The 17425-nt window shown below is 41.4% G+C and overlaps 1 protein-coding gene across 3 annotated transcripts in view; it reads right to left on the bottom strand.

Annotated features, from left to right (window-relative positions):
- Positions 1-17425, bottom strand: part of LOC121873251 (potassium voltage-gated channel subfamily KQT member 1-like) — a 158695-nt gene that overhangs the window by 58373 nt on the left and 82897 nt on the right. For all 3 annotated transcript variants that reach the window (XM_042376664.1, XM_042376663.1, XM_042376665.1), the window contains exon 3: positions 12541-12623. In XM_042376664.1, the coding sequence (XP_042232598.1) occupies positions 12541-12623 (83 nt within the window). The remainder of the gene's footprint in view (positions 1-12540; positions 12624-17425) is intronic.

Genomic DNA, 17425 nt, shown 5'->3' with positions numbered 1-17425 from the left:
TAAACATCTCGACGAGCTTGGGCGCAGGAGGGACAAGAGCCTGAAGGAGGGCGGGTGCAACACACCTCCTGACAATTGCCTTCACCAAGACATCAAAGGAGGGGCTGCTAAGAGGTTGGGTGATTCTAAGACACAGAGTGGAGGGAAGACAAGATGTAAGGGTGTACAAGACTGTCTATTCTTAATGTGGCTGAGAGTTTTTGAGACCGAATTCCTATAAACAAACTTAACTTGATGTTCAAAGAAGTATTTACTGTCCACTATCACCTTTTTATATAGTGTGACCATCGTGACCTTGGTGAGATGGTAAGTCAAGGACACAACGTAAAGATTAAGTTAGGTTAGGTTAGCATTTGAGTACTTTAATCTGCTATCTACCTTGTGCAGGTCGAGTCTCGTCTTCCCAGTATGAGAGATAATCCGGCTTGTCTCTCCCGTCTCCCCGGTCTCTCTCTCTTTCACAGTAATGTCGTTTATCGTCGTTTAGCAATTATTGTTTTTCTAATCGTCGTTTAACCCTTTGTAATGGTCATGATAAGAGCTAACCTGAAAACCTTAAGGATTCATATTACGCTCAAACGTCCACAAAACCTTCCGAGTCCCCCAGTGGAAACGTCCCCGTTTTCTCTGTTTCCCCCGCCTTTGTCTATGGGAGCAGACGCTGTATGCTGGGACCTGTTGCCATCCATTCCTTTGTAATCAATTTAATTTTGCTTTCGATAGCTGAGTCAGAGCATTGTTAGTGAAGATAATAGTAGAGAATGAAAAGGAGTTCATAGTCTCAATTTCAACGTCAGAGGGTACCGTAAATTAATTCATTGGAATAGGAGTAGCTGGACTCCCTGGCCTAGTTTGAGTGAGGGCGCCGCGGGCATTTTAACCGTTAGTAAGTGCCCGTCCCTTCATCCATACAGGTATGCCATTCCACGCTGTGTTGTAATTTGCCCTTCTTTAAGTGATTTGACCCAATTAATAGTTGATTGTGCAAGTGTTACAGTAACGTAGTTGATATGCTCTGAGTAAAGTCATATTTACGTCTTTAACGTCCCCTGAAACGTGTTGTTGTTGTCACCAGTTAGTAAGTGCCCGTCCCTTCATCCATACAGGTCCCTAACGCAGCCTAGGCCGTGTCTGTAGGGTGGATGTTGTATCCACTATGTCTGGGGACATGTCCGAGGTCCAGTAGGATCAGTTACCTTCGTGAGACCCGGCCGTCAGACACTTCAGACCACCTATAGCCCCCATAGCTGGCTCGTCTGGCCCTAACGCTCGGTCCACGAGGTGACCCTGGACCACCAAGCCACACACCACTACCAGCCCCCATCATTGGTGGATGAATGTCTACCTCAGTAGGGCTATATTTGTGTGGTGGAATTAACCCACTGGGATCTCCAGAGTTCGTCGGATAGTACTCCATGGTGGCTGGACCCCATGGCTGTTGCTTGAGTATCACTCCTGACGACTGAGTGTTGTAGTGGCAGTTGCTCTAATATGTATGGTGCTAAGTGACTATCCTAGTTGTGCTATTGAGTATGTCCACCCAGTAGGGTTGGAAGGGTATTGAATATGTCCACCCAGTAATGGTGTGAGTATGTTGAGCCTGAGGGCCTAGTAATAGATTTCGTCTGTTAGTACAAACCAATTTTTTCTTCTAATTTCATATTCATGTTTAAATAAACTTTGTATCTGTATAATTGTGTATATTATTTACCTACAGTATCTACCGTTATTTCTTCCCTATTGCTTGATACTATCATTACACCTACCCACGAGCCTCCTATCGTCACGCTACCAATGGTGATATATAAGAGTAAAAGGAATTGTTACTGGCACACAGGCCCTCATGAAGGGTGGCAGTAGCAGCCCTCATACATGGTGGCAGCTCAAGCCCTCATAAATGGTGGCAGCTCAGGCCCTCATAAATGGTGGCAGCTCAAGCCCTCATAAATGGTGGCAGCTATGGTGATGTAATGAACATAGTATCGAGTTGGGAGGAATGACTGTGATACTGTAGTTTAACTGAGTTATAACCATTTCTCTGTACGGGTATTTAATAACCATTCCACTGTAACTAATGAGTATTTCAGATTGCTAATAATTTTGTTCCATATTTTTCCGAGGTACAGCTTTTTGTGGTGGTTTGCAGAGAGAGTGAAATAAGTTCAAAGAAATACCTTGGAGTTAGGTTAGAAAAAGTCTTGTTTAAAGTAAAAGGAAACCTGCAACAATAATTTGTAGAGTGTGAATAAGGTTCATTAATATTGGAAGAATTTTGATATGTAACAATCTGCCCAAATTTTTTTTCTGTTGTTAACTCAGTATTACTTACAGACAGTGAATACATGTTTGGGCCGTGGCACTAGTTGTGAAATGTTCCATCGTGGGAGTGCCCAGTGTTTTAATTCTGAGTGCTAACAGAAGCATTGCACTATATGCAAAGGTTAAGTGGATGCTAATTCTGTACTTGTCATATTCTTTAGTTATGTGTTAGGTAGGATATATATTCCATTTACTTAATATCTCGGGGCATTTTACAGTTCCTACTATTAATATTCCTATGTATACGCTATAATTTTAAAGTTATTTTAACCAGGTGCTAACGGGTCATTATTTTGTGTAACGTAGGTTATGTGAACTCTAATGCCAGTATACTTTCAGAATACAGTATTATATATGTGAGGACCTTATGGTGATACGGTATATGGAAAATGTTATACAAGTGTATGGACCCAGAATTGTGAGTACGGAAATTCGTGAAGTGTTCACGCAGTGTTGCACCATACTGAGTCTGTGAATGGCAAAGTGTCTAAGTGAATTTTTGATGCCATAATAGTATCTTTGGGGAGATTAATAATCTGAACAGTAGTTTGAATAGTTGATGCATGGAGTGTTAGTCGTATTGCAGAAAATCAGTACCAGTCCTTGGGTCTTGAGTGAGCCTGTGCATGTATCGTATTTAAAGTGGGTTATAGTATTGATTTGTTGTAACACAATGGCAGATGCTAACGCAAATAAGGGGACCATGACGGCCAAAGCCGCTGTTGATTTAGCAACAGAAGTCCAAGCTCTTCGGGCTAAACTCGCTGAGTCTATGGATACGATAAGGAGACAACAAGCTTTGCTTGATGAACGGAGGGAAGAACCGGCTGTACCTACTCGTCCTGCCGTGGTTCCACTTTTGCCCCCCCCTGCCATGGTTCCACTTGTACCTCCCCCTGCCATGGTTCCACTTGTACCTCCTCCTGCCGTGGTTCCACTTTTGCCCCCTACTAACGATATACCCAGCCGACCTCCTGGTCCCCATTACCACCAATACGTTCCGAGGCTGTCCTTGGACGACCTCGTTGGTCTTAACACAGACAACATCTTAACTAAATTCTGTAAGAGAGTAGAATATTGCGCAGTTAGCTCACGGGATAGATGGTATGTAGCTACCGACCGCATGGACCAGCAGATTGAAGACATGGTCCAAGTAGAACTCGGCACCGATGAGGAAAATTGGGATAAACTTAAAGCCACCTTGCGGAAGTTGTTTGTGAAACCAATCCCTCTGGAAGTTGCCTGGCAGGAATTTGCGAGGTTAGAGTACCATTTGGAAGATGATCCCCGGCGCTTTTTGGGCCAAGTTAAATCAGTTCTCACAACCATTTTCCGCCGGTATGGGCCCAGGGAAGGTGAAGAACAAACTTTGAAAGATAAATTGTACCAGAAACTGCCAGAACAGTTGAAAGAGGAGTTGATATCCTATTATTCCCCTTGTTGTCCAGTAGACACGATGGCCGAACAATTGGAGAAACTCCGACATATCTATCTGCGAAGTAACAGAACTGGGTATCCTGGTATCCGCCCAGTTCACAAGCATGCGACCCAAGAACTTCCCATAAGTGAAAGAGCCAGTCGGGCCGAAGGTAACGTAACAGGAGGAGCTTGGGGTACCAGTAGTAAGCGAGATCAACACGCGGTAGCCTTATTTGAAAGTCCTCGTAAAAGGTTAGTTGGAAAGCAACAGGGACCTTACTGTCCATATTGCCGAACACCGAATCATGATACTTCTACTTGCCCCTTAAATCCACCCCCACGTTCATGTTGGGATTGCTTGGAAGTAGGATGTCGGAGAAACAGTCAACGCTGCCCTGGACGCGCCAACCGTCGGCACTATCCAAAATATTGACATAAGCGGGTTCCTTCCAATGTGTCTCCTTGCATTTGGTTTACTGTAAATGAACGTGTCTGTCTTGCTTTAATAGATACAGGTAGTGAAGCCACCTTAATTCAGGAGAGCCTAGTAAAAACTTTGAATTTGCAACCCATCAAACCTTGTAAAGATAGATACCAGGGTGTTACGGGAGATGAGCTAAAAATTAAAGGTAAAGTAGTCATAACAGTACAAGTAACACCCCAGTTGCAAGTCAGACACCATGCTATTGTGGTGGATGATAAGTACTTTAATGCAGAATTGCTATTCGGAGCAGATCTCCTTGGTAGATTTAGAGTAACCTGGGAACGTAAAAGGAAACTTTTCATTTGGGCAGGCCAGTCACATGAATATGGGAAAGTAGTAATGAGAGATCACATGCAAGGAATCAAATGCGTCAATAGATTGTCATTAAAGCCCGATGTACCTTGTCCACCACAGTTGAAGAGTCTCCATATTGATAGGAAGACTATTGTACGAGGCCACCATGCACCGATCTTATCCATCAAGGTGAAAGTAGAGATAGGTCAAATTCTGAGCATACGATTCACGCATAAAAGTTTCAACCAACAACCAGAGATATGTGTTAGAGTACAGCCAGATTCACGTATATATTTGCCAGTAAGTAATTGTACCGATAAATCAGTGTATTTGAGAGTTGGCACTGTCATTGGCGAATATGAGTTAATCCCAGAGGAGATAATCTCGTATGTTGACACTAAGGGAAATCACTTGGGACATATTCAACAGGTCTATGACAAATTGTGTAAAGTAAAGTCTTCAACTGAATTCTCCCTTTGTGCACCTCATCACCTAGCCATTCAAACAGAAGGGGAGAGGAGATCGTCAAACCAAGTAAAAGTAAATGTAGGTGCTGATCAGAGAGTACCATCCTCTGACTGTGTAATTTGTGCCGGAATTCCCAACGGTACAGTAAAGAAGGTAAGACATGTCCAAGAGATTTCCAACAGTATGATACCGGAATGTGACGAAGTAAAAGGCGGAACCACTAGACAAGAGAAGTTAAATGAGTTAATTAGAAACCAACCGTGGAACCATCTAGACCGAGAAATGCGTAAACGTTTGCGGAAAGTAATTCTAGCTCATGATTCCTTATTTGTTTTAGGACCACATGAAATTGGGTCAATTGCTGGTATACCCGCTAACATTCAGCTCGCCAACCACAATCCTGTCCGAGGACCACAGTATAGACACCCAGAGAAAGCAAAAGAGATAATTAAAGAAATGATAACAGATATGAGGGATCGTAATATCATTGAACCATCGACTGCCGCCTGGTTATCCCCCATTGTTCTGGTAACAAAACCCAACGGTTCAAAGCGTATGTGCTTAGATTTTCGAGCGGTCAATAAGCATTTGAAGGTCGACATACAACCCTTGCCACGAATTGACGAATTAGTAGAGAAAGCTGCAGGAAATAAATATTATGCCACATTAGATTTGAAGGATGCATATTATCAGGTCATCCTTAACGACAGCAGCCGAGATCTAACAACTTTTAGCGATGGGTACAATCTATGGAGGTTCACACGCCTTCCGTTTGGGCTCTCAGCTAGTCCTGCCGTTTTCACGCGAGAAGTAAACCGAGTATTAGCTCCATTAGCAGTTGAAGACTGGGTACGAAACTATCTTGATGATGTAATAGTATGGGCTCCTGACTTCCCCCCCACCTTGTTGCAGAGACTCACCAGAGTATTTGAGAGATTTGAAGAGATGGGTATTAAACTAAACTTGTCTAAATGTCAATTTGGCCATAAGCAAGTTAAATTCTTAGGACATGTAGTTTCAGAGAGAGGCATTGAGCCTGACCCAGAAAATGTCCAGGCTTTGACTGATTGTAAACCCCCAACTAATGTTAAACAAGTCCGCCAATTTTTGGGTATGTGTGGATTTTACCGTAAACATGTTCCCGAGTTTGCCAAAGTAGCTTACCCCCTCACTGAGTTAACGAAACAGACTGTTGATTTTGTATGGTCCAATGAGTGTCAAGAAGCATTTCAGAAGTTAAAGCAAGCACTAGCTTCATATCCAGTTCTTGTCAAGGCCGATATTTATAAACCATTCGAACTGCATAGTGATGCCAGCAATTTCTGCGTAGGCGCTTCCCTTAATCAGATACAAGAAGATGGCTCTTTACGACCAGTGGGTTATTTTTCTAGAAAGCTAAAGCCGGCGGAAACTCGTTATTCCACCACCGATAAAGAAGCGTTAGGCATTGTATTAGCGTGCAGGTTCTTCCATCATTTTCTTTGGGGTACGCAGTTTACGATTAAGACAGATCACCAACCTCTAACCTCCGTCTTTAGAAAGAAAACCAAAAGTCAGCGAATGAACCGTTGGATCTTAGAAATGAGAGATTACGCTTATAACATTGAATATAAACCCGGTAGAGCTAATGTAGTGGCTGATGCATTAAGTCGACCAGTCAGAACCTTGAGAAAAGTCATGCACGACCATGTTGCCGCTCAATTTCCCTCACTAGAAGGTTTCACACAGGCAGACTTTGGTAAAGAACAACAAAAGGAACCCAGGTGGCAAGAGTTAAAACAGTATTTAGCAGGAGGTAAAATTCCGCAACATAAGTACCCAAAGGCCACCGTTGATAGCTTTGAAGTAATAAATGGAGTATTGTACCTAGTAAAAGAACAACTCGATAAAGCATTGAAGTATTGTCTCGTAATCCCGCAACATTTACGTAAAGCCGCATTAGAGTTGGCGCATGACAATGCCACCTCAGGTCATTTAGGACGGTGGAAGACCATCACCCGAGTAGCTAATTTGTTTTATTGGCCTAACTATCGTAAAGATTGTGTTGATTATGTAGCATCATGCGAGACGTGTCAAAGGTTCAAGGGAACTAAAGGACTTACGCAACGTTGGCAAGAATTACCAGTCGTGAGCAAACCACTAGAACGAATTTCGGTGGATTTGACGGACATGCATTCCGGGATCAATGATTACCGATATGTGTTAACGATCATAGATCATTACTCAAGGTTCGTTAACTTCTATCCATTGCGCACGAAGACAACGCAAGAAGTTACCCGTGAATTTGAAAAGTTTGTTAATGTCTTCGGTAGTCCTAAAGTAGTGATTGCGGATAATGGAGGAGAATTTACTGCCGCACAATTCAGGGAGCTCTGTCAATTAACTAACATTCAAGTGTATTTTACCTTGCCTTACCACCCCCGAGGTAACAGTATCACGGAGAGAATGCACCGAACTTTTAAGAACATTTTATCAATAATGTGTGAAGATAACCCGCGTCGCTGGCCACGATTCTTGGGTCCGACCCAATATGCGTTGAACACTTCTGTTCACACAACGACTGGAGTGCAGCCACACTTCGCATTCTTCTCCCGGCATGCACAGAGGCAAGTGGGAATTGAGTTACCAATAATAGAAAACGAGAGTACTGAAGGGTTGAGAGAAGCTCACAAAGTAATTAAAGAAACTTCTGAACGAATGTCTAGAGAATTCCGGAACGTAGCAAACCGAGATAGAGTCAATCAGACAGTACAGCTAGGGGAAACTGTTTGGGTGAGAGATGAAGTTACTATCCCAGGTACCAGTAGAAAATTAAATGCTAAGTGGAAGGGCCCATATACAGTAACTGAAGTAATACGTAATGGTGCAGCGTATGAGTTAACCCACCTTTCAGATGAGACAGAAGTAATTCGACGAGCCGCAGAAAAGGTGAAAAGATGTATCAACAGAGATATGTTTGTCCATGTAAATGACATCCAGGTTCCCCCTAATGATTCTTCCTCAGAATCAGAGCCTGATGAGAGAGATGCTATACGGGATGAGGAGAGAACAGTAGTTGCTCCTGCTCCCCGATTTCCCGTAAGGATGAGAAAACCAGTGGTGAGACTGGATCTTTAAAAGCAGTGAGCTTTTAAGTGACCCCCATTGGTTGATAATGAAGTGCACAATCAGTTATAAGTAACTGTGGAAAAGGGATAGGTAAAGAACTGATGATTTTTTTTTTATTAAAAGTATTTTGCAGAGGAAGGGTCAATTTGCAGTAAAGACAGAGATTGGAAGATGTATTGGCAGTTATGCAATCATCTGAAGGGTATCTGTTACTAGTATGAGTAAAGATACCAGTGGTGAGTTCTCAAGTTCTGGTTGGTAAGTCCTACGTAGGCTGGGGGTTGTTGGTATATTGGTGTAGAGTTCGTGACTTTCAGGGAGTATTCGGGCATATAAATATGGTGCTATTACTTCTACATGGCAAATGCCATAAGTACAGACAGTTTTTGGTTTGGTGGTGTTCTCATGAGGACCGTTTCGTTAGCATTGAATTCTTGGGAATACCCGCTCGTTCGGAGTCCTTTGAAGGGTGCTGCCTCTCGCGAGTGCGACATAACTCTTAAGATTAAGGGCAACAAATCATTCCTTTGACTTGATGGGGTCCGTTCGTTTATGTCCTAGCTTGAGAAATCTATGTTAAATCTCAGTGTGTCCTGTCAGCATTTGACCAATCGCGTAAAAGAAACTTTCATAATCTATGAACATTGAAATTTGAGTTCTGTAAGAAATTTTGAGTGTGCATTTTATCTACCGATGTGAGGGTGTATTTTGTAACATGTAACACCATTTATTATTATTATTATATGATATGAGGTATCTAACTCAAATCATTATTATTCTATGATGATGTACTTGACCCCATTTATTATTATATGATATGATGTATGTAACACCATTTATTATTATATGATATGATGTATTTACCGCCATTCAGTATTATTATGACATGATGTACCTAACCCCATGTGCTATTATTTTTGGTGCTATTTTGTAATATGTATCCCAATATATTTTTTATGAAGGTGTGTCACATTCTAATTGTATGTTAACAGATTTCCATTTCTTGTACCTAATCCTGACCACCGGTAGGGAATTATTTTTCTAGTTTTATTGATATAATTTGTGCAATGTTTTGTATGAGGATTTATACTTTATATTAATGATTTAATATGCATGTCACTACTTACGTGTTTTCTGAACGTTACCGCATAATGATGAATCTTGGGGAAGGAGGAAGCTTTGTAATGGTCATGATAAGAGCTAACCTGAAAACCTTAAGGATTCATATTACGCTTAAACGTCCACAAAACCTTCCGAGTCCTCCAGTGGAAACGTCCCCCGTTTTCTCTGTTTCCCCCGCCTTTGTCTATGGGAGCAGACGCTGTATGCTGGGACCTGTTGCCATCCATTCCTTTGTAATCAATTTAATTTTGCTTTCGATAGCTGAGTCAGAGCATTGTTAGTGAAGATAATAGTAGAGAATGAAAAGGAGTTCATAGTCTCAATTTCAACGTCAGAGGGTACCGTAAATTAATTCATTGGAATAGGAGTAGCTGGACTCCCTGGCCTAGTTTGAGTGAGGGCGCCGCGGGCATTTTAACCGTTAGTAAGTGCCCGTCCCTTCATCCATACAGGTATGCCATTCCACGCTGTGTTGTAATTTGCCCTTCTTTAAGTGATTTGACCCAATTAATAGTTGATTGTGCAAGTGTTACAGTAACGTAGTTGATATGCTCTGAGTAAAGTCATATTTACGTCTTTAACGTCCCCTGAAACGTGTTGTTGTTGTCACCAGTTAGTAAGTGCCCGTCCCTTCATCCATACAGGTCCCTAACGCAGCCTAGGCCGTGTCTGTAGGGTGGATGTTGTATCCACTATGTCTGGGGACATGTCCGAGGTCCAGTAGGATCAGTTACCTTCGTGAGACCCGGCCGTCAGACACTTCAGACCACCTATAGCCCCCATAGCTGGCTCGTCTGGCCCTAACGCTCGGTCCACGAGGTGACCCTGGACCACCAAGCCACACACCACTACCAGCCCCCATCATTGGTGGATGAATGTCTACCTCAGTAGGGCTATATTTGTGTGGTGGAATTAACCCACTGGGATCTCCAGAGTTCGTCGGATAGTACTCCATGGTGGCTGGACCCCATGGCTGTTGCTTGAGTATCACTCCTGACGACTGAGTGTTGTAGTGGCAGTTGCTCTAATATGTATGGTGCTAAGTGACTATCCTAGTTGTGCTATTGAGTATGTCCACCCAGTAGGGTTGGAAGGGTATTGAATATGTCCACCCAGTAATGGTGTGAGTATGTTGAGCCTGAGGGCCTAGTAATAGATTTCGTCTGTTAGTACAAACCAATTTTTTCTTCTAATTTCATATTCATGTTTAAATAAACTTTGTATCTGTATAATTGTGTATATTATTTACCTACAGTATCTACCGTTATTTCTTCCCTATTGCTTGATACTATCATTACACCTACCCACGAGCCTCCTATCGTCACGCTACCAATGGTGATATATAAGAGTAAAAGGAATTGTTACTGGCACACAGGCCCTCATGAAGGGTGGCAGTAGCAGCCCTCATACATGGTGGCAGCTCAAGCCCTCATAAATGGTGGCAGCTCAGGCCCTCATAAATGGTGGCAGCTCAAGCCCTCATACCTTCACTATACGGGGATACCAGACTATTATTATTACTCCAAGGATAACGAGCATTAAATTTAAGGAAATGTATTTATTAATCTTTACATGAGCATAAAGTATTGTCTATACAGTGCTTAACCTGTTCAGATGGTGTGGTGCAGAGATATGAACTACTGCCAAGTGTCGGTGTCCAGCAGATCAGACTGATGGTCGTTACTTCATCCTGAGTCTCCTATTAAACGGTTTATTTATATATTTCTTTTCAGGGCAGGTTTTCTTACAGCGGTTCAGCCAAGAGTCGGATCGTCGCCATTCAAAAGGCGCCGAGTTCAAGAGACACCAGCTTCTGCTCAATATTGACTTGGTAGAACATAATAACCACAAACACTGACGTATGACGCACGTTGTTGTTGTTCCCCCGAGACATCAACTTCAAAATACACGACTAATGATGGTTTTCGAAACTTAAATACGAGACATCAATGAGCGGCGAGTCAAGGGAGTTGTTGACCAAAGACTTATGTCGTCGGACGGAATACTGCAACCAATCATGGGTCGATATCCAAGGGGGACTTTATTCTAACTGTAAGGTTTATTGCAGAAGATAATGGACATATGCACGCTGCGTGGATAACACTAATTAATGTAACCAATCACTGTTCTGTATCCTCGGGTTGTTTATTCTAATTAGTTACCGACTGTCTGTGACCTATGTAAAACAGTCTTTGGTATAGCAGAGCAGCCCACACATTACTCCTTATGCTGGGATTGTTTATTACGTGGTCTATTGATTTCAAACTTTAATGGCAGACGACTTACTGTATGAAGAGTAATGTTTCCCAGTGAACGGTTGATGAATACTTCAGTAAGGTGTTGGTTCACCAGCAGTATCATTCATGAGCTATTCATTCGCTAGCTCTCCATTCATCAACTGTTTATTCACAAGACGTGTATGAAAGGAACAGCCATTTTGCCTGCACTCTCCTGTGGCTATATGAATCTGGGCCTTTATGGTACAACGGAGAATCTTTTGACACACACACACACACACACACACACACACACACACACACGTCTCCTTTACACACAAACACACTATTAACGTCTCCTATACACACGCAGTCCTAAATAACAGTCTCGTGCCAACTATGAACCCCTAAAATGAACTCCTTAATGTAAACACGTCTTCGGTTTTTATAGATTAAGATTTACGAACACTTAAGGATTCTGAGATACATATACAGTGAGAAATATTACATCTTAGCGAGAATATACCACCACCAAGTCGTGAAATATATACATGAATTAGAACTGTGCAATATATTTCAACTTTAAATTTAACACACAGACAAATTTACACGTGAGGGTGAATTACAAGCAGAGGGTCGACCTATACAAAGTCAGGTATACATAATAGAATGAAACATAAACACAAGGATTCATTCTAGTTGGGGGAGACTATATGTAAACAATGGGTTACCTAATACAGTGCACAGATTAAGGTATATTGATCTATTCATATGAGGATTATTTACATCTAAAAACTGGGTGTAAGTCTATGTACTCGACTTACACTTGGAGCTGCCTGATAAACACTGGACAAAGATACGGGACTTTCACTTCACATTAACTTCCACCTTAGATATTTGCCTAGTTAAGGGGCTGCCCTATACACACGGGCCTGACCATTGAAGGGCCTGACCATTAAAGGGCCTGACCATTAAACTACCCATTTCCATTCCTCTTAAAAGGACATGGTGCTGCCTCATACACAATGGTCAGACCAATATACTAGGCACTACCATTAAAGAGACAAAGGAACTGCCTCATAGGGCGTGGCCAACCACCGCGGGACTTACCTATACAGCAGAAGGGTCGCTTGGCATACTTGATCCTCCCGCAGAACCCCTGGTACCTGGAACGACACCCTGATGACCACAACCTGTAACAACAACCAACAGAACAAGTCATTCGAGGTTGACAGATCACACCAGTCACAACGTCATATAAAAAGTCATGATAGGTCAAACAAGGTCAATTTAACCGACCCTTCAACGTTAATAAAAGTTTATGTATTAGGTCAGACCAGTCACACAAGGTCACGACAGGTCAAAACAAGGTCACTTTAACCGATTCTTCAAGTATAAAAATAGTTCATGTATTAGGTCACATCAGTCACGACGTCATATATAAGGTCACGACAGGTCAAAACAAAGACACGGTCAAAAAAGGTCAATAAACTGTCCAAAACACTCCTTACCCTTACACAAATTAATATTATATTGCATTCTGTGACTCGAAATTATAGAATGGTTATAAGATGTCACAGGAAGTCAAATGAGGTCATATGAGGTCACATGACGTCACGTGAGAAATTAGAAATAATCACCACAGTTAAAAAACAAAGAATGAAATATGAAGAGCTAATATTAAGATTTTTAATTGACTGTATCTGTGTTCTGGCTAAATAAACTGTTTCAACACACACACACACACACACACACACACACACACACACACACACACACTTCAGTACAATTACACACATACAGTTAATATCCTAAAGGTTTAACGTTTATATATTTGCTTGGTAAACTTTCTCTCAGTGTTGCCAGCAAAAATAAAACAAAAATCTCTCCGGAACACAGCAAGTCACTTGGGGGAAACTACAGCTTAACAAACTTTCTCGTTGGAGTGGATTAAAAAAAATAGTACATAAAAGAGTGTATTGTGGATGGTATGACGGGAGTGGCAGAGGGTAAAAAAAATATAGCCAAGTCAAGGGGGTAGGACAGCTGCTGAGAATAACAGTTAGGGCGAACAATTCAGTGGGTTGGAAGATCGCCTGTAGGGTTTTGTTTGTGATCTGTAATTGGTAGTGTTGTTGTTGTGTATGCTCCTTCACTGATGTACTGGCGTATACATCCCCTCCCAGCCACACACCACACCCACAGGCAGACAGACATGCACACACTCATATACAAACACCACACACACACACACCCCTACACACACACACCTGCACGTACGCTTGTGTATGCTACCACCGTTCACTCGTGTACAGCCTCCCAGTAAGGTATTTAACCCTTGTATAGCCTCAGTATATTTTCTCTACGTGTCTGGCGTACGTAAGCTTTGCGGCACCACTGTCGTTTCCTTCACTACCTTCCCACGCGTTCCATAGGGTTAGCACACCTCTGCATTGAACCATGGACCACTCTCGCCTTTGATGGTGCATTTGGTGCTGTTGGAGTGTTGGAAATGCCTTTGTGGTTTGTGCTATGCCTAACTCACTTCGTTGGTACCTTTGCTGTTGTTGGATCGTGGGCATCTACATTCATCTGAGGTGAGAAAATTTCTTCAAGATGGTCTCTGTCATCTTCCATACTATGTACGTAACTGAGGCTCTATATACCTCCGTATTAGAATACTCAGACCTCTTGTGATTACCTTTAACTATGCTAGTAACTGCTAACAAATAAAATAAGGCTCTCATTAACTTTGGCTCTGTAATGCTCTCCTAACTCACTAACAAACTTGGGTATTGTAACTAATCCAACACCCACCCATCCACCAACTAACACCTGACTAACAAACAAACCCACCAACTAACACCTGACTAACAAACAAACCACAAACAAACCCTAACCTGACGAGCTCCAACCAGCGATATAGGAATCTAAACAAACACAGTGGACCTAAAATATTTAATACGTCCGAGTAAACTATTTTTGTTTTCTCAATTGGGCGAGTACACTAAGTAAAACAATTTCGAAAAATTAATTGAAAAAAATAAGAAAACAGAATTGCGTGTTCCGTATTTCAGCTGGGACGATGTATTAAGATTTAATGAACGAGTAAGTAGGGCGCTCAAGTGCCGGTACAGCTTTAAGTATATTCAGTGGGGGAGGGGAGGGGGGGAGGAGGGGGGGGGGGGTCAGGCCAGGCAGGGGGAGGGTCAGGCAGGGGACGGCAGGAAAAGGAAGGAATCAGCTACTACTGTACTTTGTCAGGAGCATCTGGTTGACAACACAGCCATGAGGAAGAGGAAAAGAGAGGATGGGAAAGAAAGAGGAGGAGGGAAGAAGGTAAGAAAAGAGAGGAGACAAGATGGGAACAAGAGGAGATCACGGGAGAAAAAGAGGAAGAACGGAGGAAGAAGAGGATAAAAGAAGTAAATAGGATAGAAACAGAAGAAAGAGGCAATAACACAAACACTTCAGCCACATCACGAGTAAATGACCACTGAAACATAATTACCAAAAATCGTTATAACTTCAATATTATACAGTGAAGAAAAAAGTTTGAACAAGATATTAAAACATTTATATCGGTGAATAAACTTAATAACTTTCTTAAAACAAAACAAAACAACAAATGACGATAGAAAATGAATAACTAATTGTTTAAATATACGATTAGGACAATATATCATCCAGGTGTAACTATTCAGTATTAATGAAGGTTCGTAATTGTTCTGATTACCTAAAATGAAAGATTAATTAGACTTTTATAGACCTGTTAAATAGATGTAATTACGTGGCATAAATAAGGTTTGATGTATATTATTTTCATTAATAATAAAAGTTTTAGAGTTTAATTTAACGCTGCAATAAGTTGAATTATACGTAAAAAAATAAACTTGGAAATTTTAGGCGAAACTCTTAACGAAAGACTGAACCTGATAAAGACTGAAGGTGATAAAGAATGAACCTGGCGAAGACTGAAGATAAAGACTGAACCTGATAAAGATTAGAGGTGATAAAGACTGAAGGTACCTGGTAAAGATTAGAGGCGATAAAGACTGAAGGTGATAAAGACTGAACCTGGTAAAGACTGATGGGATAAAGACTGAAGGTGATAAAGACTGATGGGATAAAGACTGAACCTGGTAAAGACTGATGGGATAAAGACTGAACCTGGTAAAGACTGATGGGATAAAGACTGAAGGTGATAAAGACTGATGGGATAAAGAATGAACCTGGTAAAGACTGATGGGATAAAGACTGAACCTGGTAAATACTGAATGTGATAAAAGATTGAAGGTGATAAAGACTGAAGGTGATAAAGACTGAAGGAGATAAAGACTGAACCTGGTAAAGACTTGAAGACGTGGCGTTAATGAGAAAGTGAACGAAGACGATGATGAAGACAACAAAGAGAGAGATGAAGACAACGAGAACGAAACAGAAGATAAAATGACGATGAAGGAAAAGGCAAAAAACAAACCATCTCAGAACACGGAACCCTGAGGAGCTGTAATAACGTAACTGTATTATTTCGTGTTACTATTGCAATCTTGAACCTACTGTATCATAACAACCACAGAATAAACAACAACAACAGACAAAATAAACACTCCATTCCATATCACAGTTCACAAAATTTATAACCAATGGTGCATGAAACCCCACAGGATCCAATTGTTTATATATAAAAATTGAAATAAAAAACACACAACTAAAATCATATAACAAACCTCAAAGTTAATTTCCATATTTATTCGTGTGGTTGTGATAAAGGGAATTCATTTTATATAGAGAGATAATGTAGTATTGTACATGTATATGGATTTTCAGAGTGCTTTCTCTCTACGGATGGGCCACGCGAATGGGCAGTGTAAGCAATGTCACGAACCTTTCATCCCCGTGTTGTAGTCGCCTCCAGGTATCACAGCCCAACACAACCTCAACTTTAATCTGATTCAGACTCGCATACGGAATATTTACTTGAGCTGAATTTCCACAGATTGTATATATGCGAGTGGTACGTGTGACTGGTATGAGTGAGCGGTATGAATGAGTGAAGTGTTGTGAAATGAGTCGGGGCATATTTGTGGTATATACAGTAGTACTAGGCTACCCTGGTTACCTGACTTCATCATGGAGTTACGTGTCAGACTGGGTAACTATCCAACACCATGACACGTATGAAGAAAGATGTTGTTCTGATTGAAGAGTTTGCGGGAGAATTGTTAAGAAAGTTTGTATATTGAGGTGAAATCATACAGTACAGTAGAAGAATGTTAAGAGAAGGAGAGTCTCTTTTAAAATGTCACTGTGAATAAAACAGAACTGGATGCCGTAAAATGAGTCAAGAAAGAGGATAATGGAAGAGACGAAGTTCACGGTAATGTAATACAAGGGAGAGGAACAGGTGAGGCACTAAGAACATTAATTAACGGGAGGATTCTGAAAGCACAATGCAGTTACCTGAGGGAGTGATTATCCCAGCGTCTACATTGTATCACTGAGAGGAGGAAATGCATCTCTTGTACGATTTAATGTTTGGTGATTGTGTGTGTGTGTGTGTGTGTGTGTATTAACCTATACTACGAGCTTAACCCTTGAGCACGATGACTTAATCCCTTGAGCACGATGACTTAACCCCTTGAGCACGATGACTTAACAGCTTGAGCGCGATGACTTAATCCCTTGAGCACGAAGACTTAATCCCTTGAGCACGATGACTTAATCCCTTGAGCACGATGACTTAACCCCTTCAGCACGATGACTTAACCCCTTCAGCACGATGACTTAACCCCTTCAGCACGATGACTTAAAGTGTTAGATGAATAAGGGAAAGGAGATAGATCTAAAACAAAAATAATAGTACCAAAAATAAAATAAAATACAAAAATAAGGGAAGCAACTGATAATACACAATCCATCCATCTTTCCTTTATTCTCATTTCCTTCATAATCTTATCCCCTTTACTTCCTTCATCCCTCACCCCCTTCCTCC

The sequence above is a fragment of the Homarus americanus genome, unplaced genomic scaffold (genome assembly GCF_018991925.1).
Source record: "Homarus americanus isolate GMGI-L3 unplaced genomic scaffold, GMGI_Hamer_2.0 scaffold32929, whole genome shotgun sequence".
NCBI lineage: Eukaryota > Metazoa > Arthropoda > Malacostraca > Decapoda > Nephropidae > Homarus > Homarus americanus.
Note: the sequence above shows the minus strand (reverse complement) of the source record. Positions and strands in the feature narration are given on the sequence as shown.